The 23,038-nt window shown below is 40.6% G+C and overlaps 1 protein-coding gene across 5 annotated transcripts in view; it reads left to right on the top strand.

Moving 5' to 3' along the window:
• The window catches only part of ptprub (protein tyrosine phosphatase receptor type Ub), a 191,324-nt gene that overhangs the window by 149,755 nt on the left and 18,531 nt on the right, over nt 1–23,038 (top strand). For 3 of the 5 annotated variants that reach the window (XM_042489526.2, XM_088084093.1, XM_042489530.2), the window contains 9 exons: nt 1,725–1,863; nt 2,859–2,882; nt 3,757–3,911; nt 4,598–4,785; nt 13,366–13,438; nt 13,541–13,617; nt 17,589–17,606; nt 19,227–19,263; nt 20,175–20,272. In XM_042489526.2, coding sequence (XP_042345460.1) covers nt 1,725–1,863; nt 2,859–2,882; nt 3,757–3,911; nt 4,598–4,785; nt 13,366–13,438; nt 13,541–13,617; nt 17,589–17,606; nt 19,227–19,263; nt 20,175–20,272 — 809 coding nt within the window. The remainder of the gene's footprint in view (nt 1–1,724; nt 1,864–2,858; nt 2,883–3,756; nt 3,912–4,597; nt 4,786–13,365; nt 13,439–13,540; nt 13,618–17,588; nt 17,607–19,226; nt 19,264–20,174; nt 20,273–23,038) is intronic. The other 2 variants (XM_042489528.2, XM_042489527.2) reach the window with 2 other exon arrangements.

Genomic DNA, 23,038 nt, shown 5'->3' with positions numbered 1-23,038 from the left:
CAGGATGAAATAAACAGCAGGTGCTGAGTTTGTGGCTGTTTTTTTTTGTTTGTAGGGAGCACCTTGAGTCGAACTAAAATCTGTTATCTGCAGTCGCAGAAGCACACTGACGTGAAGACATCTTTGGATGATGCCATGTTCCTGTGTGTGAATAGAAACTACAAAAAATAATCTTTGATTTAATCTGAGTAAACCATCTCCTACTATTGCTGCAAAGTTAAGTATTCTTGTTAGATGCGGTGTCCATACACTAATCAGCACACACAGAAATGTCACGTTTTTGAACAACATGTAACACGGAGCCATCAATTCAAAAAGCCTGAGTAGTTTGAGAAGGAACACTTTCTTTGTCATATCAAGCCAGTGACTCATTTTTGCCATTCAGATATGCCAAACACCCATCATTGGTTAAAAAATCCTGCCAAAGAATGAAATGATATTGAGCTACTTTCATCTTTGGTGCGAGGTTTCTAAAGCACCCTGTAAAGTGCTCGCGGCTGCAGATAGTCAGGCTAAAACATGGCTCTGTTTTCATTTTCCCTGCCCCAGATCTGATTCTACCCCAGCAGGCTGCAAGATAGAGCTCTGTCCCCAGGCCTGCTCTGACTTTCTATCGCTCTCCGGATAGGTTGTACTGTTCCAATAGACTGAGAGGGGCTAGTTCTGGGGCTGTCAAGGCCCGGAGGACAGGCTGACACATACAAGAAAAACTAGATCAGTGGGCCCCTAAAACAAGACAAAGAAATGCCCACTCCTCAGCACCATTTACATAAGTATGAAGCTTTATGCCAGAGAAATGAATAACCCGCTATTATGATAACGACCTTTCCAGTAGCTTGCAGACACCAGGGCACCTTGAGATTATACTGTAAGACTGTGTGGATGACTTGTGACTGGGAAAAATATAGTATTCAATTTAGTATTGAATAGAAATGCGCCTCAAAGGTTTAGTGCACATACCATAGCATAGAAATGTGCAATTGTAATATCACAAGGTGTCACTTTATTGTTGCAGTGTCACTGTACAACGAAACAATAGATTCAAGAACAATGTGCTGCAAGCCCTTTTTTTTGTACATGACTAATGGATCTTAGCAAATGACTTTCCTGCCTGGCACTGACATTTCTTCTTCTACACCAATTTATAGTGATCTGTTTATTCTCTCATTTCTGTTCTTATTCTGTAAACATCAGTATAAATCTGTCTAGCCAGTTGAAAACCTCTCAAACAACCAAACTTTTTCTGCAAGCCAATCATTTTGCTTGTCAAATCATAAGTTGTCATTAGGTTTGTCTGAGGATTGCAGGTTTGTAACGTTGGACAACGTGGACAATTGCCGTATGCTTTGCTAAAGGCTCCACTTCTTTCTATGAGTGTCTCTTTACCAGCTTTTTGAAATTACCACCGTTATTGAAATGTAGCTTTGGCTTTAGGAAGCCCATTATAATTCAGTGGATCTCCTCACAGTAGTAGAGATAAGCAGTGTGAACGTCTGTAGTGTTATGTGAACATTTGTGAGGTTTTTTTGTGCATGAATGATAAGTTCTTCAAAGCGGTGAATTTTCAATGTTCCCGTCTCTACATTCAAGTTTTCACACTCTTTGCTTTAGAACTTTCCTGTGAATCCTTTCCTCTGCACCTATGACCTCGTTCCTTTATGTCCTGTATTTGCATTGCGCTTTTTTTTTTTTTTTTTAACTTGCATGTGTGTTTCCGCTTCTAGCGGCCTGCAAGGATCACCGCAAGGCTCTGGAGGTGTCCCAACACTCTGAGGAGATGGGTTTGATTCTTGGGGTGTGTGCTGGAGGTCTTGTGGTCCTCATCCTTCTGCTGGGTGCCGTCATCATCATCATTAAGAAAGGGTAAATGTCTGCTGATAACTGTTGAATGCATAACATGCCTCATTATGCACAATCACACCGCATCTCCCACATTGTTTTACCCTTTATGTTTTGTTTTGGAACAGTTCAGTAATCAGTTTTTATACTTGCTGAACTTTCAAAAAGGTCATGCTTGTTTAGGCAAGATGCTGGACCAACAGCAAGAGCTGCATTGTTTCCATTCCCTTATGGTGCACCGGAGGGACCAAACAACTCTCATCTGCGGAGCCTATCTGAGTGTGAAGTATCTAATTAAAGGCGGATGCAATTCAATTAGCCACTTAATTAAGCACACCAAGCAGAGGCCTGACCCTTAAATGAGATGGTAATTGGGAGGGAAAAGGTGTGCTTTTAGAGATTATTAGCCAATGATCCCACAGGTCTACAGTAGATCATCTACACCTCTGGCACTGCATGTAGAAAGCAGCATCTGCAGGGGAGCATGAGTTTAAATCTCAAGTAAGGCTTAACCTGCATTACCAAAGTAAGATAGATTGAAATCTAAAGAACCTGCCATGCCAAATAGGAAGTTAGTCAGGGCTCCAGCAATCATTATTACATGGCTGACACAGCGTCCGGGCTAATGTTGAATAATGTTGATTCTGAAAGTCACGACTACTCTGCACATTAGCCCGGGTTCCTCAGCTAAGCCACCATGAAGCTCACTCTTACAGAATTGATTGCTAAATTTGCTGTGACAGGAAGCCACGTGGTCTAGTCCTTGAAGTGTAACACCGAGACGTATTCGATAGTTGGAAAACACACGTTTTCTGCCTCGCTGTGGTTTGGTCTGTCAGCACCTGCTTGATACGTTTGCATGAATCATATGGCCGCCTGCGCAGCCGAGCTCACAAAGGATCATGGATCTCATTTTCACTGTAATCAATGCATTCTGCCCTCAGCTGACATTGCTTTCATCTTACATCTCTTCTTTCTCTTGAATCTTTTTTTGTCTTCTTCTCCTGCACTCTCTCCAGAAGGGACTACTACTCTTACTATCCGTAAGTGACTCCACCTCTTTGCTATCCCATCGTTTTGTGATTCACCATATACATGCTTGTGCGCTGGCTGTCTATCATAAGCTGTAGAGGCAAACAATTCAGCAGTTCTTTTCTCACTATGTCTACACTTAAAGGTACGGTGTGTAGGATTTGGGGGGACATTTTGGCAGAAATGGAATATAGTACAATAAGTATGTTTTCTTTAGTGTGTAATCACCTAAAAATAGAATCATTGGGTGTTTATTACCTTAGAATGAGAGGTAAATATCTACTTAGAGAGTGGGTCCTCATCCACGGTGTCCACCATGTTGCACCACTGTGTTTTTACAGTAGCTGCGAAAAGACAAAATAAACACTGGCTCTAGATAGGGCAATCACTGGTCCATTTATTTTGGAGAGGAAGAGATCTCTGCGGATAATTAGGCTCTCAGTAAAATCTTCTTGAATGTCTGGATCTTAAGTTATCAGAGAAAAAAGACAGTGCTGGGTTAGCGGCCTGTCTATGACGCAACAAACAGCATAAATGAAACACTTATTTGTAACATGAAACTGCTTCATTCAGTGTTTTTATCATTTTGAATCATGTGGTTTGTTTGTTATTGAGGGGAGGAGGTCTCTGTGGATAATTTGGCTCTCAACACAAACCTTCTGAACAATGAAGGAATAAGCAGTTGTTCATGCTAGATGCCACCAAATCCTACACACTGCTCCTTTAATCACCTTTTCTCCTTTTTGTTTTTACTGAATCTTTACTTCCATATTATTCTATACTAAACATAACATTTCCTTTTTCTCCCTCTCTCTGTCTCTTGCTATTGCAATCTCTCCTGTATTGCAACCCCGCCCCCCTTTCTCCTTCTTTATCCATGAACAGGAAACCAGTTAACATGAATAAGACACCCATTACCTACCGGCAAGAGAAGAGTCATATGGGCTCCATGGAGCGCAGTTTCACAGACCAGAGCACCCTACAGGAGGATGAAAGAATGGCCCTTTCCTTCATGGATGCACACACCTGCGGCACACGCAGTAAGACCAAATACACACAGCACTATGCACACAAACCTGACGCAACTACACAATGCAATTTCAAACCTGACATACATCATCCCTCACTTTGTAATCTTGTTGACCGCCACTCATTCACTCCATAAATGTCTGAATCTTTCTGAAAGATAGTTATCATCCTGTGTGAAAAATGTTCTTTGGTACAACTTACCCTCTGCTACTCACTGCCTGCAGCTAATACACACACACAAAATCTCGCAGGGTTGCAAAAGAATAGAGCATTGTACAAGTAAAGTTGCATATTTGAATGAATCAAAAGACATGTCAGCACTTTTCATCTTGATCTCCTTTCTAATATCATCAGTCTCAGAGAGAGGGGACGACAGATGTGTTTACTCTACAGTTGGTGTAGATCTTGGTCTGCTTCACACTGAGACAGAGCTGCTGTCAAGTCTGTATAAGATCTATGATGAAGACATCTTTGCCCCGACAAACTGTATCAAAGTGACACACCTGTAGCACATACTATACTGTATGTGCCAGTGTCAGCATGCAGAATGGCACTATGAGATGGTAACACCAGTGTGTGTCATCCCAAGATAAAAGGTGTTCAAGAACTTGTTAAATGTTTTTTTTTATAGTTACCTGTCTTGTACATGATTTTTTCAGCTGGAGCCATGCTGAAATTGCAAATGTGTCTGGTGCAGGTGACGCTCGTAGTTCAGTGAACGAGGCCAGCAGCCTGCTGGGAGGCTCCCCGAGGCACCAGTGTGGACGTAAAGGCTCCCCGTACCACACAGGGCAGCTCCACCCGGCCGTCCGAGTGGCTGACCTTCTCCAGCACATCAACCAGATGAAGACTGCCGAGGGCTACGGCTTTAAACAGGAGTATGAGGTGAGAGGCCACCATTACACTCATTTCTTACACAGCATAAAACAACATAGAAAGTGTTGCTGCTGGTGCAGTAGTGTCGAAAGAACAGTGTCTGTTATTGCATTTCTAAATAACCAGCCTTTACTGTAAATTTAACAATATGAGTGCAATTGGTTGATTCATTCCTGACACACAGCAAGTGAAATAACTAGAGGCAAAAACACTCAAACGGCAGTGATATTCGTAATCCAATGCCGCAGTTGGAGGCATCTTTACCTTTACTTTAATTGTCATGCTGAAGTAGTCTATTCATGTTTATGTAACTAGTTGTATGTTTCTGTGCAGAGTTTGTCAGTGATGTTATGGCATCTGAGTTCCCATGGGAAGAGAAATGTTCCCTGCATGGCGTCTCCCACTTCCTGTGAAGAATGTTTTCTATGGTGTTTTTGTAGTATCTGTGGAAACACAAGTGTCACGCTTAAACTGTTTGTGGCAGAAGCACCTTAGAGAAGCGGAGCAAGAAGAGTCATTGAAATTGAGTGACATTTACACATAATGCAACTCTGCCTGCTTTTCTCAGTAATGCACAAGGTCACCATCTTTATTGAAACTTCTAGTTATTGTGCATGACTAGTTGGTTCTTCATTGTTACTTATTCACTTATCTAACCTAGCTTATCCATAAAATCTGTGTTTAAACTAAAAGCCTGCTGTTCATTCATACATCTGATCTGTTTTCTTGCTGCTTTTTGTCGCTCAAGTCCATTGTCGTGTCTCTCCTTTCATCCATAAATAAATCTGTGGTAAATATGGAGAAGAGATCATTCCGAAGGACAGCATTTTAATATACACTTCAAAAAATTTTCATTTTAAGATCAGCTACAAATTTGGAATTTCTGGTAAGTACACTTTGATACCATGCTGGTTATAGTCCCCTTACAATGTCAGGCGCATCCTGCCTACACGCTCTTGAAAGTTGGCACAGGAGTAGCCCTCAGCACCCAACTGTGCAGTTTCCAGGACCAAAAAAGGTGCAGCATGTGTATGAGCCCTAACTGGGCAGATTACAACAGAAGTCGTCTTCCTTTAAGGGTTTTGTAGCTGCTTGCATGGCAGCTGGAAGGTGTCACCTCTAACATGTCTATCCTGAGGTCTCCTCTCAATTTAGTAAGTCAGTATACCTGTTAAGCTGTGACCTTGGATCTTCTTTACCAGTTGCCAAGAGCTTTTCTCTTATTGTGGAAAAGCAGTGACACGACTAGAAAGACCCAAGTTTGTTGAGCTCCTTGCCCTTCTGAGGCCAGCCACCATGTGGAATAAAGACTTATTTTAGCCTCTTGTATCCATGGTATCATTCTCTCTTTTCCTGCTCACAGCTTGTTGCCATAGGGGAGGTTGTAGCAAAGTCAAAAGATAAAGCTGTGCTTTTTGGGTTAGCTCCCTCTTCACCATAAGGTCCAGTACAGTGGTGTACCTCCACGCCTGGTTGACCTGCACACTACTAACACAGCAGAGAAAACTGGCAAGTTAAAAAAGCTGTAACTGTAGCACAGGTTTCACATGGTCATGAAAAACCCAGAAAAGTCAAAAAATTGGACAAAATCCTCGAAAGTTTTGAAAAACTCACTGAATTTTTCCAGTATAATGAAATTGTAACAATGTTATGTCATTAACCTTCCACATAATAAAACATAACGGCAAATTAATCTTCTTTAATAACATATCTCATTGCTGAATATGCATTGATGTGTGACTACATTTTATTTACTGTTTGTTTCATCCGTCCTGTATGCCAGCAAGCTGAAATTATGATTGAAAAGAGTTTTTTTTGTGTTTGTGTTTTTTTGTGTCACATTTTTTGTGTTTCCAAAAAGGCCAGAAAAGTTGGGCAAAAGAGTTTTTCATTATGGGTCCTTGAAAAGTCATGGAAAAGTTTGGAAATGTTGTCTGTGAAAATGTGTGGGGACTCTGACAGAAGGTAGAAGAAGGTAGAAGGTAGATTTACAAGTCATTTTTTAAATGAAGTTTAAACAAACATAAAAAATAATTTAAAAAATCTTTGTGCATTTTGCTACTGGTGACATCATTCAATTACTGCAGTACACTGCTGCATTCAGTAGTAGTAGTACTTGAAGAAGTAAACACATGTCAAGCCTGACATAAAAGACAAATTGCACATTCTGTTCTCCTGACCACAGTGAAGTATCATGTGGAAGCTGCTGTGAGAGTGAGTCAGCCAGTCAGCCAGCCAGCCCCAAAGAAAACTCATTTGCACTGTGGACATGAGGAAAGGATTATAAAAGAACATAGTCCAATTATGACACCCAGTTGGGGCACAGAGTGAGTTTGGAGGGCTGCAAGCCTGTACCTCCTCTTCAAGGTGTGGATTGAATTCTAGCATGGATCTAGATTCTAGATTCTACCAAATCATGATATTGCTGGACACATGTCAAGACACAACCAAGGGGCTGGGTGTTGTTGTGGATAACTGCTAGCCTATAGAAACCCATGTTAGCTGGAATAGCTCTTGAGAGAGTGGTGTGGGAGGTCATCAATCCTCCCCTGACATCGTCCATGCATGCTCCTCACCACCCACTGAAATTAATTAGCAGGGTTAGAAAGGCAACTGGATCACACTGTTGCTGCGCCTATGAATAAATCATCCTCATTTGGGCCCAAAGAAGACCTCTGTCACGACGGCACGGCTGATGAGGTTAAATGTCTCTGGTGGTGCTCTGTAGCCTGTGAGTCCCCTGTCCACTGCTAACAGATTGTGGGGTAGTGAACAGAGAGGAGGGGTGTCTGGAGGGGTTGAGTAGGAAGGAAAGAAAGATGAAAGGGTACAGAGGGACAAACAAGAGAAAAGAGAGCTCTTGGCTACCATGCCCTGTCACCTCCAAATAACCTCCTCCAAGTAGCAATGTCAGTCTTTACCTCCCTCTGCAATACATGGTGCAATACTTGCTCCAAAATTTTAGAAGGCAACCATCAGACTGTGATGCATTGTACAATTCTCCTAACCTTGGGGACCACTTTATGTTAGTTGGGGTCCAATGAGTTGTCCTGCCATGTAGTGTGTGATTGGTCCTAGACTACATCCATACTAATACATTTTCATCTGAAAATGCATAATTATTGCTACATTTACATGCAAGGTCTGCCCTTTTCTGGTGTTTCTGAACCCCTAAAAACAGAGACCTTCAAAAATGCCGCTGACCCTGTTTTTCGTTAGAAAACCCTAGGGTTGTGTTTAAGTCTGGAGGAGTTGAAACTAAGACTTTTGAAAACAAGTACACAAACAGCCACGCTCACTTTTATTGCTTTTATTGCTTACTATTGCTGCATTTACATTCAGGGCCAGCACTACTTTTGACCATTCCAAACCCTTAAAATTGAGACCTTTGAAAGCGCTGCAGACCCAGTTATAGTTTAAAAAATTCGAGTGGAAACTGAGACTTTTGAAAATGATTACACCAACAACCATGTTCACCAATATGGTCTTATCAGTCATGTCATGTCAAGTTGAATTATTTTAGCTAGGTCAAGACACTTTTTGTGAACATCCTTCTTGTGTGGGTACTCCTCTCCATTACAATGGCTTCCTCTGGTGATGGATAATGTTACCAGTGCCGCTCCAATATTTGACTGTTTGCTTTGCAATGACTCTCAGTCTGTTTTCAACCACCCTTACATTAGACATATGCACTTTATTTGTCATCATAGATGTACAATTAATTTTTTTTGTAACTCTCAGGCAGACAGCTGTACAAAAATGTAATAAAACATTAAATGAAAGCTAAGTTAGAACATCAGGAAAAGATGAAGGCTAGGTAAAACCACAAATAACGATGAGCTAAAACAGTGACAACTCTAAGCGTAAATTATAAGAATAATGGTAGTGCAACGTGTGTCTGAATTATTAATAAACAAATGGCAGCAGCAGGTTTAAAGTGCATGGTGGCCAAAATCATAGAGTGCTGCCAACTTATACTCATGCGTGACTTTCAGTAAAAGTCCCAGCTCATCGTTGGTCCAAGCAAAGAAATCTCTACTCACAGATTAGACGATCTGCTGCCTGTTTACATTGGCAAATGCATGTCCAGTGAACATGAATGGTCATATTTTATGCGTTTGAGGCATGTTGGTATAGACTGAGACTATTTCTGTAACAGTGCTAAAATGCCTGTCTGCACAGCAGGGAAATCATTTTTGTTTTCAAATGCCTTTTCAAAATGAAAACGGTATTAGTGTGGATGTAGCCTTAGTGCCTCTGCATTTATAAAGAAGGGATTACCATTAAATGTTATATCTTCAGAATCTGCTTGCACCACCATTGATGTTTGTTGTAAATACTTGAGTTTGCTTGGCAGATCACTGCATGGTTAGTTGCTTTTTTGCACCAATGCACCGTGGGGTTTCTGTCCTGAATTGAACCATAAGTAGAGACATGTTCCCTTGGCAGAGCTTTGCAGCATTATTGCCCTCCTGTTATCTCTAGTTATATGTATCAGGACACATAATGAAGGGCCCAGATCTCTGAATACATCTCCCCAGTGGAAAGATTGTGGCTGAGAGCTGAGATCACACCCTGGGGAAAAGTCCATCCCTGTCACCCACAACCCATGGCATTCATAAAAAGAGAAAACATCTTTTGTCTCTGGTTCATGGTTTTCCCCTCTGGAACTCTGCTTGTAGACTCATTAAACTGTCCCTCTCGGGCAAAACACACTCCACTCAAAAAATCAATACACACCTCTTTGTATTTTTTCTCTCTTTGCTAGAGTATGTGTTTTGATAGAGTGTCTCTCTCCATTATGAAGTAAAATGATGAGCAGTATCATATTACATTCCCCCGGCAGGTATAGGTTTTTATTTCCCTGAAGAATACCTATGTTGTTTGAAAACATTGATCAAGAATTTACAGTGTGTTGTTAAGAGGCCTGTATGTGTGGCAGCTACTGTCACTACAGTCATATTCCCACTGCAGAAACTTACGAGCAAACAACAGCGGAGCGGAGAGCTCAGAACTTTCATCTTACCATTTTGTAGCCTGAGGCGAAGGTTAGCGAGGATGATGGACTCATTGATTCGAAGTTTAATTGCACCATGGCCAACTGAATTACTGCACTCATTTAAAAAAAACAACGACCTCATGCCACTTTTAAGGTAGCATGAATCAGGCTTGTTTTTTTTAAATATATTTTTTGACAAGAATAGTCCTTTCATAGTCCCAATTGGATCACATCTCAGACAACTGTGATTGGATTTTGACAAGATGTGGTTGGATTATGAATCTCATTATTGTTTTGGCATTTTACAAATTATATGGGTGAAAAACTTTCTGGTCAAAGCGACATGACAAAACAATTTTGAGTGATTCTGAAAGGGAAATTATGGAGGACAGCATGTCCACTGTTGCCTTATTATTAAGGGGAACAATAATGCACTATTTAAAAATCTAGTGGGATGTTTATGGTGTATCAAGATGTTAAAATGAAAAAAAAAGTGCTTTAAAAGTGTCATAATGTCAGTGGTGTTGGACTGTACTTGACTGTGTTATTATTTCCCATCTCTCTGATCCCTGCTAATGAGCATTTCTAATTAATTGTCTACGGGTCTGTGTTGTTTCTCTGTAACTCCCCTTCACTATACCGCCTCTCTCTTACTGTTTTTCTACTTGTGTTTTTCTTGCTCTGGGGGGCTGTGCAGAGAAACAAAGAGAGCTGAGAGGTCTAGAGTCAAAAATATCATGGAGGGAGCAACTGGGAGAGAAGTGATGAAGAGAGATAGAGAACGAAGGATTCAGAGAAAGAGAGAGAGAGAGAAAGACCCCGAGAGAGGGAGAGAGAGCGTATGGAAAGAGGAGAAAAAAGTGAGGAGGAGGGTGTAATCCCAGGCTGGATTTGGCTGGTTCTTGGCTCTCTGTTGGGAGAACTGTGTTGTAATCCCCTGCTCAGCATGCATACTTGGGCAGAGTTTCACCAAATTCCCCTAGTGGCTGGAAACCACAGGGGGTAGACTGGTAAAGATGTGTGCATGTGTGTGCGTGTGTGTGTGTGAACGTGTGCGTGTATGTGTGTGTGTGTGTGTGTGTGTGTGTCATGGATCTGAGGGGGCTGTTTGCTGACTTAATTTAGCTCCACAGTTAGTGGACGCTTTAAAGTGGCTTATGACGTTGTGTGAGAGTAAGTGCTCGCTGGTGCATCCATGCAGACAGGTGGATGATGGGGAATGAGGAGATGTGTTGCTGAGTATGATGTGCTATAATACAGCTGAGCAGCCATCCACCAAGCCAGTCATTTCACCATACAGGGATTCATATACTGTATATAGAAACACTCAGAGAAGTATTCATTTGCAATATTTCATCTCATTTTGCAGCAATTTATACCTCATGTAAGGGGAGGCTTGTATATTGTATCTAGGGCTCAGAAATATAGCGAGATTTCTCAATATTGAGATGTAAGTGCAGATATGATATTAGATTTTGGCTTCTGTACCATCATATTTGTCCTTTCCTAATTTTAAAGGCTGCATTACAGTAAAGCAATGTAATTTTCTGAACTTACCAGACTGTTGTAGTTGCTCTGTTATTTGGCTTCACCCACTTAATCATTATAATAACATTACTGATGTTTATTGAACAATAATCTTGTTGTGTAAATATTTTTAGTGCTCAACTTTTTATCATTTAGTTTCAAGATATGCATGTATAATTACTGCAAGGATATATGTGACATATAGCATTGCAGTAAAAAATTAAAAGCTAAACATAACAAAATTGATGGCAGCAACCCCACATCCCACCCCACCACCCGCCCAAGTCATTAGATCTTTATATTATTCAACAAGACAATATATGTTTGGGGGAAAAACTATTAACATACTGCTGGAGTGTCCTGGATCACATCAATTCATGCAGCATTAGTTAATATAAAATTACGGTAATTCCTTAGAGTACCCATCCAACATTAAATAGTACTGTCTTTAGCACCATGTATCTTAGCTGCTTAAAGTTCCATGGGTAAATATTTTGTGAAAAGCACCAATAATCAACCCTACAATATTGTTGCAATGTTCACAAAGAGAGACAAAAGTAGGCTTTTCATTTGTCGACTGATATAACTGCTGTTGGCAGATTTGAGCAGCTATGTCTAGCTGGCTACTAGTTAAGCTAACATGAGCTCCAGGAGTTGGAGGAGCTCCAGGGGTCATCTCCTACTGACTTTCTGATGTCTCCACCTGACTCCGTAAACCCTATAAATACAGCCTACGATTGGCTAAACGGCTGAGGCTGATGTTTAAATGTCGTCAGCTAAAGGTTAGCGAAAAAGTTAGATCCATTACTTTCTCTATATTTTAAACACTGTTTTCATTTATGGCAGATATGATTTAGATTTTTTTATTGTAAATTTCTGTTGATGATTCTTGGATTTTGCAGTACTTATTTTGCTTTATTCTTGCCATGTTTATAGTGACCGTTGTACTCAAAATACCAAAGCAAATTTCCTGTATGTGAAAACCTACTTGCCAATAAACTTGTTTTAATGTTTGGATGCTGAGAAATCCAAAGGTTGGCACCCCCGCTGTGCCCAGTAGTTATGGTTGCTGAATTGTGAACAGATAATCATGATGCGTTATGTTGCAACCATTACCTCCATGAGACTCTGCTATGATAAAATTCAATACCAGCATTATTTTGATCTATTTACATAGCCCTATTAAAACTGTCATTGATGGCATACACAAAACTATAAGCCAGTGCGGATATAAACCTGACGCACCAGATGGTTTGTTGTTACGCAGAAATATCTGAGAAGCCATCATTGGAAACTGTTTGCAAAAGGGCAGGCACTTTCAAAAAATACTTGGCAGGTAATTTGATGAACCATCTGTCTGTCACTGTCTTTTGCGGCCCACTTAGGAGAGGAGCGAGAATATCTTTTCCATTGAGAAAAGTCTTAAGTGTCATTCTGAGCTCTTCTTTCAATAAAGAAATACTCTCCAGTTCTAACACAACTGATGCTTTTGCAGCATACACACATTAAAAAGGAGCCGCCATTGTTGTTTTTGAGCTAACTGGTGCTTCTTTGTGTAGTGTCACACACCTGAACCACACTTGTAGCTACCAAGAGGAGTTCCTCATAGGCGGCTGATTGACACAGATGTATTAGTTGAAGCCTGACAAAATCGAGAATCCAGCTGATGTGCAAGGCAATAGGAATATATCTAATGTGTTTAAAACTCTGACTGACCCATGGAGCTGACAAAAGTAAGAACAACTGGCAGTCCTCGTCTCATGCGGGCTTCGCGTTCAGAAAAAAAATCTGTGATGCTCGTGGCTCTGTTTTGTTTAATTACATGTTATGCATAAACCAGTAAACCTCTCTGTAGGATACAGTGGCTTTTGTTCCGCGTGACCATGCTTGATGTTTTCATCTGCTTTTATCGTGCCAGCCATGAAACACAGTTTTCCGTATCACACATAAAGCAAAAGAAAAGATGTACTAAAGCATTGATTAATGTTTATCTAAGATATTTGAATGGTGAATATAGAAAGCCCCATTCCCTGAATCCTGCCAGTGTCTCTTTATCTCTGCAGAGCTTCTTTGATGGCTGGGACTGCACAAAGAAGAAGGACAAAACCAAAGGGAGGCATGACACCTTGTTGGGATGTAAGTCACAGGAACTCATTTTATCTTGTATAAATTTTTTTTAAATTATGAAAACTGTATCTCAGCAGTTCTTTACTCATTTTTATTCTTTATCCGTCTCAGACGACCGCCACAGAGTCAAGCTCCACCCTCTCCTGGGAGACCCCAACTCAGACTACATTAACGCTAACTACATTGACGTAAGTCTAATCCTGTTTTTCTGCCTCTGTTTGACATGGGATACAAATAGTAAGCCTGTGCCAAGTCTTTATCTCTCACACCCTGCAAAGCCACAGCCCATCTCTTTCATTCCTGTAAGCTCGCCAGTCTGCTGGCCCACTTTCACCCGGAAGCTTTCATCCAATCAAACACCTTTCCTAGCAATTTTTTTTTTTTTTTTTGCCAGCTGCCATAGTTTTCAATTGCTGACCGAATCCCTGACCCAGACTGCTATCGCTTTTATTAAAACAGAGTGGGGTAAATGCATTTAATGCCTTGCAGAGGAGATGAACCTTTCTGTAAGATGCCACAAAATCCCCCTAAATTAAATAGACACGATTGATGTTATTCAATCTCTGGATGGGCTGGGAGGGGTTGATCCTTTCCACTGTTCACCTTAACTGTCTGCCACACATGCAGCGCCACAGTAACATTCTCACTGATCATATGGAATACATGTATATGTTGCTAATGTGTCTCACACAGTCTCATTCATATGTGTTCCCATTCATAAAAACTACAGGAGGCTGTGTTAAGTCAGAAAGCAGAAGTGCGGTTTTAGGTGGCAACTGAAGTTATTAAGAAAAGACATTGCCTGAGAACTTGGAAAAAGGAAATACAGTTTTACTACCAGATGTACTCGTAGATAGAAACTTGTATTTTGGTTCCCCTGTGAAATTGCTGTCACGGCCCTCAGGTGTTGCTTTTCATTTGAGTCATGTCAAGTCAAGGAAGTTTGGCAATCTGATATGATTTCTTTATCTTACAAGATTTATTCTGCTTCTCATTGGGGCCACTGTAAAATAAATACGGCACTCGGTGAGAAGTTGAGGCAAGTTGATGTACTCCCAGTCTTGTTTGAGGCTGATAAGAAGTTTAGAGATTCTGTCTCTGTCAAAAGCTTTACAAAGAATATATAACAACACTTTTTCAGCCAGAGAAAATTACTAGCTGCATATAAGTTCTCTTGATTTGAGTTGGATTTCTCTTTGAGTTCAAATTATATCATAAAAAAATGCTTGACACTACATAGTTTTTTTCCCTCTCTTTTATTTCTATGTAGAGAATGGCCAGTGGTGAGATGCTTTTAGAGAGTTCATTACAATGACAGGGCATTAAAAACCTGGCCTGCTGTTAGGACTGTAGTTATCGTGAGGGTCTCCATTAGTGTTTAGGGCACAGAGGTGCAGGCATTAGAGGGAAAACACCACTCAGCAGCCACTACAGTGTCGGTGTCAGTGATGTTAGACCCTGACAAGGCTGACCCGACAAGCTGGAAGGTAACTACTTAGCTGCAGTGAAGCATATTTTGGACAGCCTGTGATTATTTCACTAGAGGTTAAATGGAAAAGTTTTTCCTCCCTCTGAAATATTATTGCGCTTTAAAAACAGAGGTGAGAAAGCACAAACTCTCTGTTTTCTCTTTTCTCTGTCACTTAACGCCTGAGCCTATGCCTGGCTGTGGTGTGTGTTGCTTGAAGAGGTGCAGAACTTTGCATATGTTTGACAGCTTCTTGCTCCTGTTGCAAATGTAGAGCAGTCCAGTGCATCATGGCTGTTGCTGATTTACATATTGTCTGCTTCTAAAGAATAACAGGGCCTGACTGACAGGCGTAGCATGGCCACGCAATCAAAATCACACACTCCTAGGCATACACATACAACAGCCCTGTCCCCTAGAAATTATGTTTGTATACAACTAATTTGAAACATGGAAATATGTTTGAGGGAACCTTTTTAAAAAAATTAATGTAACAAAGAAATGTTGCTAATTAACGTACCTGGCAAGTCGTAAAACTGGAATACTGAAGGTATCACAAAAAATGTTCAGTGTCAATGTATTTAATTTGTATTACACCAAAATAAGCAATCTTACAATACACTACCCACTCATTGTCACTACAGCATTTTTTTGGTAATATTATTTTTTATGCTGATGCACCAGTGAAAGCCTCGGATATCTTTAAAAAAATGCCTTAAGGGAGTTTCGTTGAATTTGGCACAAAAGTTCAATTGGACTCAAAAATGAACTGACTGATGTCATCTTATGTACAAATGGTCACCTTCACTGTGACAGCATAATGTTCTGTTAAAAAAAGCACTTTTCTTGCCATTATCCAAAGTCATAATTTAAGATCAAAAGTGGAGACATTTGGTAAGATACGGAATTGGTGACACTAATCTTGAGTGTCCACCTTGAGACTGTGCTGATTGTATAGATCAGTCTGGCACCCCAGAGGAAGATGTGTGTGAAGTGTCTAGTATGTTTTTGAATTGTAGCTTTTCTTGGCTACATCCATATTTTAAGCGTTGTCAGCTGTCATGACTAAAGATGAGTCTGGACAGGCATGGATGTAAACTGTAACTGCAACTTCACTTGTTCACTGAGGCATACAACCCCAAAGAGCTAATTCTAGTTTTTAAGATTTAACCAAAATCATGATCTTTCCCTAACCTTAACCAAAGAGTTTTTGTTGCCTAAACCACAGACAGGAGTCTGGAAGCAAACACAGGATTCTGATGCCAGAGTCCTGCACTTTGTACATCTGCCATCCACTGCGACAACCTCCTTGTAAATGCAGTGTGGTACATAAATGCAATGTTACATTAACAAAAAGAAACGTTGTCTAAACGTAGAACATGATCACGGCAGCAATGTGGTTCTTCAATGTTAATATAAAAACAGTTTAGTAATACACAAATGTAATTTCTAGGAGACAGGGTTGCACACATTTTTTTCTGGTACAGTTATAACAGTTTTGCAGTTTTAAACAAGTATTACTACATTAGGTTTCCCCCTTGCCTTTCTCACTTGTTTTGTAAAGGGCGGAGCTCAGTTGAAAAAAGGGAGGTGTCATGTATTTCAGTGCAACAGTCAGCGAGCTTAGCAGCATTTAAATTAGAATCTGATGGTTAGTTAATGGCTAGGCTGTCATCAAAAAATCTGAATTCAGTCTTTACAAAGCATAGATAAATAACACAGTTATATTTTCATCTTTAATTGTTGCTTATTTAGTCATTGTTATTTATATTATAGCGAAAGGGGAACTAATCTGATTTTGCACATTCTAAGTCTGTTTATGGGTCTTGGGGCACTCCTGTCGCCAAAAAAAAAGTTTGCATGGTACGTTTCTGCAAACCACAGATATGTTGCATTTGTACATTTCATAGTGATCATTTCAATGTTTCCAAGGTAACATAGTTTTGATTACATATATTTAAGATAACTATGTCACCCTGAGGTGGAGGGGATGATGGATAGCGTGACCTAGGCAAGAGATGGCTGCCAAGCTGCAGATCGTTGTTCGAGACCAACCAAAAACAAAGGTGTTTTTTTGACATTGGTGGCATTTCCAGCCAATTACTGTGCTACCAAAAGTGGGTGTTTTAAGCAAAAACATGATCTTTTAACCTGAACAAGAGGTATTTGTGCCTGAGCACAACCACATCTTAACCACAGTGTTAAACAAAACGTTTCAAAGACTACATTATAACGTACACGGCCAACATTTATTCTGGTGATTAGGTTGCTTTGGGAGTACTATTGCCTATGTGGAAGATGTTTCATGATGCCCCATATGAGGCTTTTCCTTTTTTTCTTTTTTCTTTAAATGCAAAATTTCAGTAAAGAAAACCAAAAGCAATTTCCTTTTTTTGTAAAGTAAATCATAGATCAGAGTCAATGAAATGGCCTCAAGTGATAAATTCCCACAAAAAAATGAGTGCTTTAACACATAAAGCCTACTCCTGCTCTACTTCCAGAAACACACACACACACACACACACACACACACACACACACACACACACACAGAGGCAGACCGACACACGCACACCCCTCCTCCCACCTGTCTGTAACCATAACTCCTTACTAAAAGCTTCTTTCATTAACTAGCCAATATGTCTTCTTTTTCTACTCCCCTCCCCACTTCCTCGACCTTGGACCCTGTAGATTCGGATTAACAGGGAAGTAAGTACTCCACTGCTCGTTCTTCTGCCTGCCATCGCTCTATTTTCTTCTCTTTCCACTTCCCTCTTCTCTTTCCACTTTCCTCTATCCACAAATGCTCAAAGGTCAGTGTGTCTCAGGTTTGTGCGCATTTGACAAACCCCTCCCCCCACCAAAACCCCATGCCCTTTTAGCTAATGATTTTAAACGAACACAAGGAGATGTGTCCTTTCCGGGTAGAGGACCCAACTGTCTTTGTTAGCTCTCATAAGTGGCCAAGACTCAGGAAGTTTAGTTGCTATGGTGACCGTCTTAAGTGGAGGAGTGCTAGCGTTCATGCTGATAGTGTTTGGCCGGGCCAGAGGAATTGTGGATAGCAGGCCTCACAGCACTGGTCATCCATCTCCATTTCAAACATGTCCCTGCTTACATGACTAGATGCAATTCAGAGTAGCCATCTATCTTCAACGTGGACAGACTCGACATATTAGGAAGATGCCCCCTGCAAAAAGATGAGCACTGTTATGAACATGGATTGCTCCATCATGCTGATTTGATGAGAGCCGGTGGGCTCAGGAATTAATTCAGATATTTCCTGACCTGCCTTCTCAACATCACAGAGATAGATCCTTCCAGCTGCTCGCCTCAAAATGCTAACAAACATTGAGCCATAACGTCCATGTTGTTTTCCAGGTGATGCTTTTACAGGGCTGTGTCTCGGTGTCTCCTTTACCTTGCAATTTAGAGAAGCAGTGCTTATTTTCAGGACTTCCTTTGAACGGTATGCTCGTCCTTAAAATGCTCATGCTTCAAAGTCCCTCAGGTGGTCTTTGTCATGTTTATTCCCCTCAAGGCTGTAGAGGTGACATCTAAATATTCATTCATATTCACCTCATATTCACCGTATGAACATGTCTGTCATCTATATCAAAGGCTGTCACATCCTTTGATATAAAGCATCTCAGAATACTTCACTGTACATATCAGATTTTGCCTTGAAAATGTTTATGTTGGTGATGATATCATGCGTTTATGTGAAACCTGTGTTTGATATTCTTCCACTCATTCTGACTTGTGAGAAGAATATAGGGAGGAAGTTTTCTGGGGAAAAAAATGTGGTTTTGGTTTAATTCATCATCCCAGATATAGCACATATTGGATCCTCAATGAAAATGTATTTGTTTTTATGGGACGGCACTCTGAGAGAAAGGGGGGTTGATAAATAAATCGGACAACTGAAATTGAAAAGTGTGCACCTTTTAGTTTCTTTATCATATCTTTATTAAACTGTCACAGAGATTCAGTCATTGTTCAGGCAGCCAGCCCGGCTCGTTGTCAGAGTAGCTTTTTCCAGAGATTTATCAGCAGTTTGTCAAGATGCAGCATTCACCATGTGTTACCTCGACTGCTCCAAACTCTCTGTGGAGTCTGTGAGGGCAAAGACATGGTCTGGAGTCAGCAATGGGTCAGACAGTGGTGGAAAATTATACAGGAAACACGACTCACGGTTGCAGTGGGTCAGTTGGAAAGCAGAATGCAGAGAACATGGTAAAAGGGTGAGACAGAGAGACACCCTCCCATACAGCTGTGCCTGAGGCGCAGATGGCTTACTCAGCATGTCATCCTTCTTCTCTCTTTCAGGGCTACCATCGATCCAACCACTTCATCGCCACTCAGGGTGAGTATCCCAGCAAGGCTATAGTGTGTTTGTGTGTGTGTGTGTGTGTGTGTGTGTGTGTGTGTGCGCACGCAGCACAGTGAGTACCTTTTGTCGCCGTGTAATAAATTGAAGATGATTTCACCAATGAGCCTACTCATGCACTGTCCCTTTGCCAAAACCATCTCTATGGAGAATCCAAAGGTGATGGTGTGACAACCACCCCTGAAGGCTGCATAGTAATGTCACTGCATTAATCATGAGAAGAGGTGAATAATTAAACACATTAATTGTAGCTTCTCAATCTCTGTGACGCACGGAGCGGGGTGTTCATTGTTGGAGGGAGAACCTGTGCTTCACCCTCTGTCGCTCAAGTATAAAGTGGCTTCTGATGGACAGTGGACTCTTTTTAAAAAAAACAAAAAACAAACTTCGCCCTGCTTTTTCTAAACCCCTGAGGAGTGTCAGTTTCCGGGGAGCTCCAATCACAAAGTCACCCAAGGTCTGCTCATCTGCTTATCTTGCACCAGCACCTCCTTTCCCCCCTGTTAGAGAGATGAAACCTGCAAGAAAGTAAAAAAAGATGTCAGCAGTGTCTCTGTGCATTTCTTTCCTACGTGATCCTCGTTTTAAAGTTGTACCTCGCTTCCTAAACGTCTCCTCCTCAGATGACGATGACTGACTGATGGTCCCAAAGGCTTTCATCAAAAGCTACTGCTGTTGTTTTGTCACCCATCACCCTTTTCCCTCTGCCTGGAATTCCCGATAACTTTATTGACAGCACAATCTTGAGAGATCAGTACCCCGTCGTCTGAGGAAAGGACACTTAGGTCATGATAATACCAGATTTCACAACAGTAAGAACTCCCTTATTGAGCGTGCATGCTCTTATGCCACCATTTTTGTCTCTTTCTGTTATTTCTTCCCACAAGGACCTAAGCAGGAGACTCTGTATGATTTTTGGAGGATGGTGTGGCAAGAAAATTGTTTCAGCATCGTCATGATCACTAAGCTGGTGGAGGTTGGCAGGGTAAGTTATGTGCACTCCCCTCCTCCTTCTGATCCTGTCACCACCCAGCGCTCAGAAACAGTCCACATTCACCATAAGGGAACATTTTGGTGTCTATATGAAAGGCTTTTATGTGTGTGCTTTTATGTGTTTGATAAGTATAGATCTCACAGGAGCTTGCTGTGCATGCAAACTTCAGTCTAAGAGCTGTTCATTTTGGTGAGGATGCTCTGCATTTATGTAAAACCACAAGCTGCCTTTGCAGTGGAGAGCCACACTGCTAAAGGAATAGTTCAACATTTTGCTGAGTTAGAAAAGAAGATCCGCTCTCATGTCTGGTCCCTAACTATGGAGCTACAGCCAGTAGTCAGTTAGATTAGCACAGATATTGGAGACTATACTGCAAAACATTCAATATTACCATTTTGAACAAATTAAACATCTCATTGTACCAACTTATGTTCTGGCACCTGTTTGCTACATTTTTATAAAGCCCCAACTGCACCCGAGCGATGCCAGACACAGAAAACAAGAAGGAAATAAGAAAATGCAGGCAGAGGGCAAAGTCTCTATAGATAAATACACCATCACACACCTCTAATGGGTCATAACTGATGGTTGATAGTGATTACTTTTACATCAGGTTATACATTGGGTTTTCTTTTGTTTTTTAAAAGCAAAATTCTGCATAGTATAGCTTTAAAGGATTGTTCCATGTATTATTCCTGATATGTCTGCCTTGAAAACATCATGAAATTAAGATGGTGTTTTATGGAAATTTACATCACTACTCTAATGATTATAGAAGCCATAAAATGTGCTGTAAAATTCTTGTGAGGCATAAAAATGTCTGAGCCACATATCTAAGCCCGCTGTCCTTGTATTTACACTGCATGACTACACAGGTTTAATGGCTATACTGTAGTACTGTTATTATCCACCTCACATAAATACCCGTAGTATATGAATTCTGCTCTAAGCACCCCATCCTGTTCAGTCTAAGCAAGAGAAACATATTACTCAGTGGACAGTTAAAATGACACCATTTTTCTAGCAGTAGCCCTACATCCAATTTGGTTCTCAATACCGACAGTTCTGGGAGCAGTCAACAAATGAGGACTGGTCTGTGTGGCTGAATCCAAATAACACCTCCATTAAATAGAAAAAATTGCCTCCTTTGTGCCTGGTGTTGGTGAAAAAGATTGTCGCCCTTGTGTTCATTATGCTTCCCACCATTATGTGATTATTGTGCTTTTCTTTTCTTTGCCCTCAGAGATGAAATATCTGCAGAGGAACAGATTGTTTTAGTTCTTCCACAGCATTTGAAGTGTAACCTCTGTACATTTTTAACTTATTAAATTTCACACTAACATTTTATCTGTTTGTTCTAGTTAAATCAACAAATTAAGTACTTAAAATTTTAATATTATTACTGAACTTTGAATTATTATGATTTATTATTATGATATATCTTTTGCGGTCAAATTAATTGTTAAAATAAATTATGTGAAATTTTATTTTTAATTTTAATTTTTTTATTAAAACTAAATGCTCAAAGGAGTTGTATATATCATTCAGAGTATTAATATAGCCACAAATAGCTATTTGCTATGTACAGATAGAATGGAGTAATGGCATCCTGGTTAGAAAAGTCATGGTCCCTCTGAATGTTTTCTAATAATAGACGTATAAAGAGACCTGGATATTGCGTCAGAGGCGGGACCCCATTCATTCCTATGACAGTTGCTCAGTGGTGCATGAAGCCAAAAAAGTTCAACAACTGGGTGTTAAATTATTTGGATGATTGGCACTGTTTCCACATTATAGAGCAAGATGCGCAAGAGACTTTCACTGACTTCCGGTTTAGCGCTTTGCTAACTTCACTGGAGATAAAAAGATTAACCTCCTAGGGACCTTGTTGTAATCTGAGCTTCTCTGTTCTTTGGTTTGGTAGCCGGGCTGGCCATGTGTGCTTGCATGTCAGTGTATGTGTGTGAATTCTACTGGCTAACTATCAGCAGCTTCTCTGCACTGTGCTCACACAGCGGTTACCCCTGATAACCCCGTCTCAACCTGCGGTGACAGGATGGCTTTGTTGCAGTAGCTTAGCACCTGCCCCTCCAGTCCCCCTATCAGGTTAACACCGTTAGCTCTTTCAGCTCTTCTCATGCTGCTAGCACCATTACCTCCTAGCTGCTGGCTCAGCCTCCTCCTATTGAGGATCGTGTACAGACTATCTAAGCCCAGACTCTGAATCATAGATATGCACCGAATGTTATAAAGAGCTCCTTTAATTTAATGCTTAAATTTAAAATATGATGGGAAGGACTCAAGAAATCTAAAAGTAGCCTCGAGAAAGGTGTAAAGGTGACACTTGGAGTCATCCAATAAGACCTAACTTAAACCTGCATTCTGTTACTCTCTGAATGTTCATAAATTGAGATGACAGCATCTACTGTCATTTTTTTAAACCAACACTTTAACCTTGTAATTGGGTTATTAGATTGATGATATGATAATGCTGTTTACATAAGCTGACATTGTCGGTAGGATTGCAGCATCCTTTATTCGCTGAGAATGGACTTGCAGCACATTTCATGCACGTACTTATGTGATGTCTTCCTGTAGATATATAGAAATTTTTAAGGTATCTTTGTCAAAGATAGGGGAAGATTTAGAGAAATTGCCTCTTCAGAGGGAGACGTTTTGGAAAATTGGGCACTTTAAGCCTGAGAAGGTCAAATTGAGGAACACTGGCTCATATTGTCTCTCAAAGAATAGTTTTTC

Source organism: Plectropomus leopardus, chromosome 11, assembly GCF_026936395.1.
Source record: "Plectropomus leopardus strain MGB_pleo_1.0 chromosome 11, ASM2693639v1, whole genome shotgun sequence".
NCBI classification, from domain to species: Eukaryota; Metazoa; Chordata; class Actinopteri; order Perciformes; family Serranidae; genus Plectropomus; species Plectropomus leopardus.
Note: the sequence above shows the minus strand (reverse complement) of the source record. Positions and strands in the feature narration are given on the sequence as shown.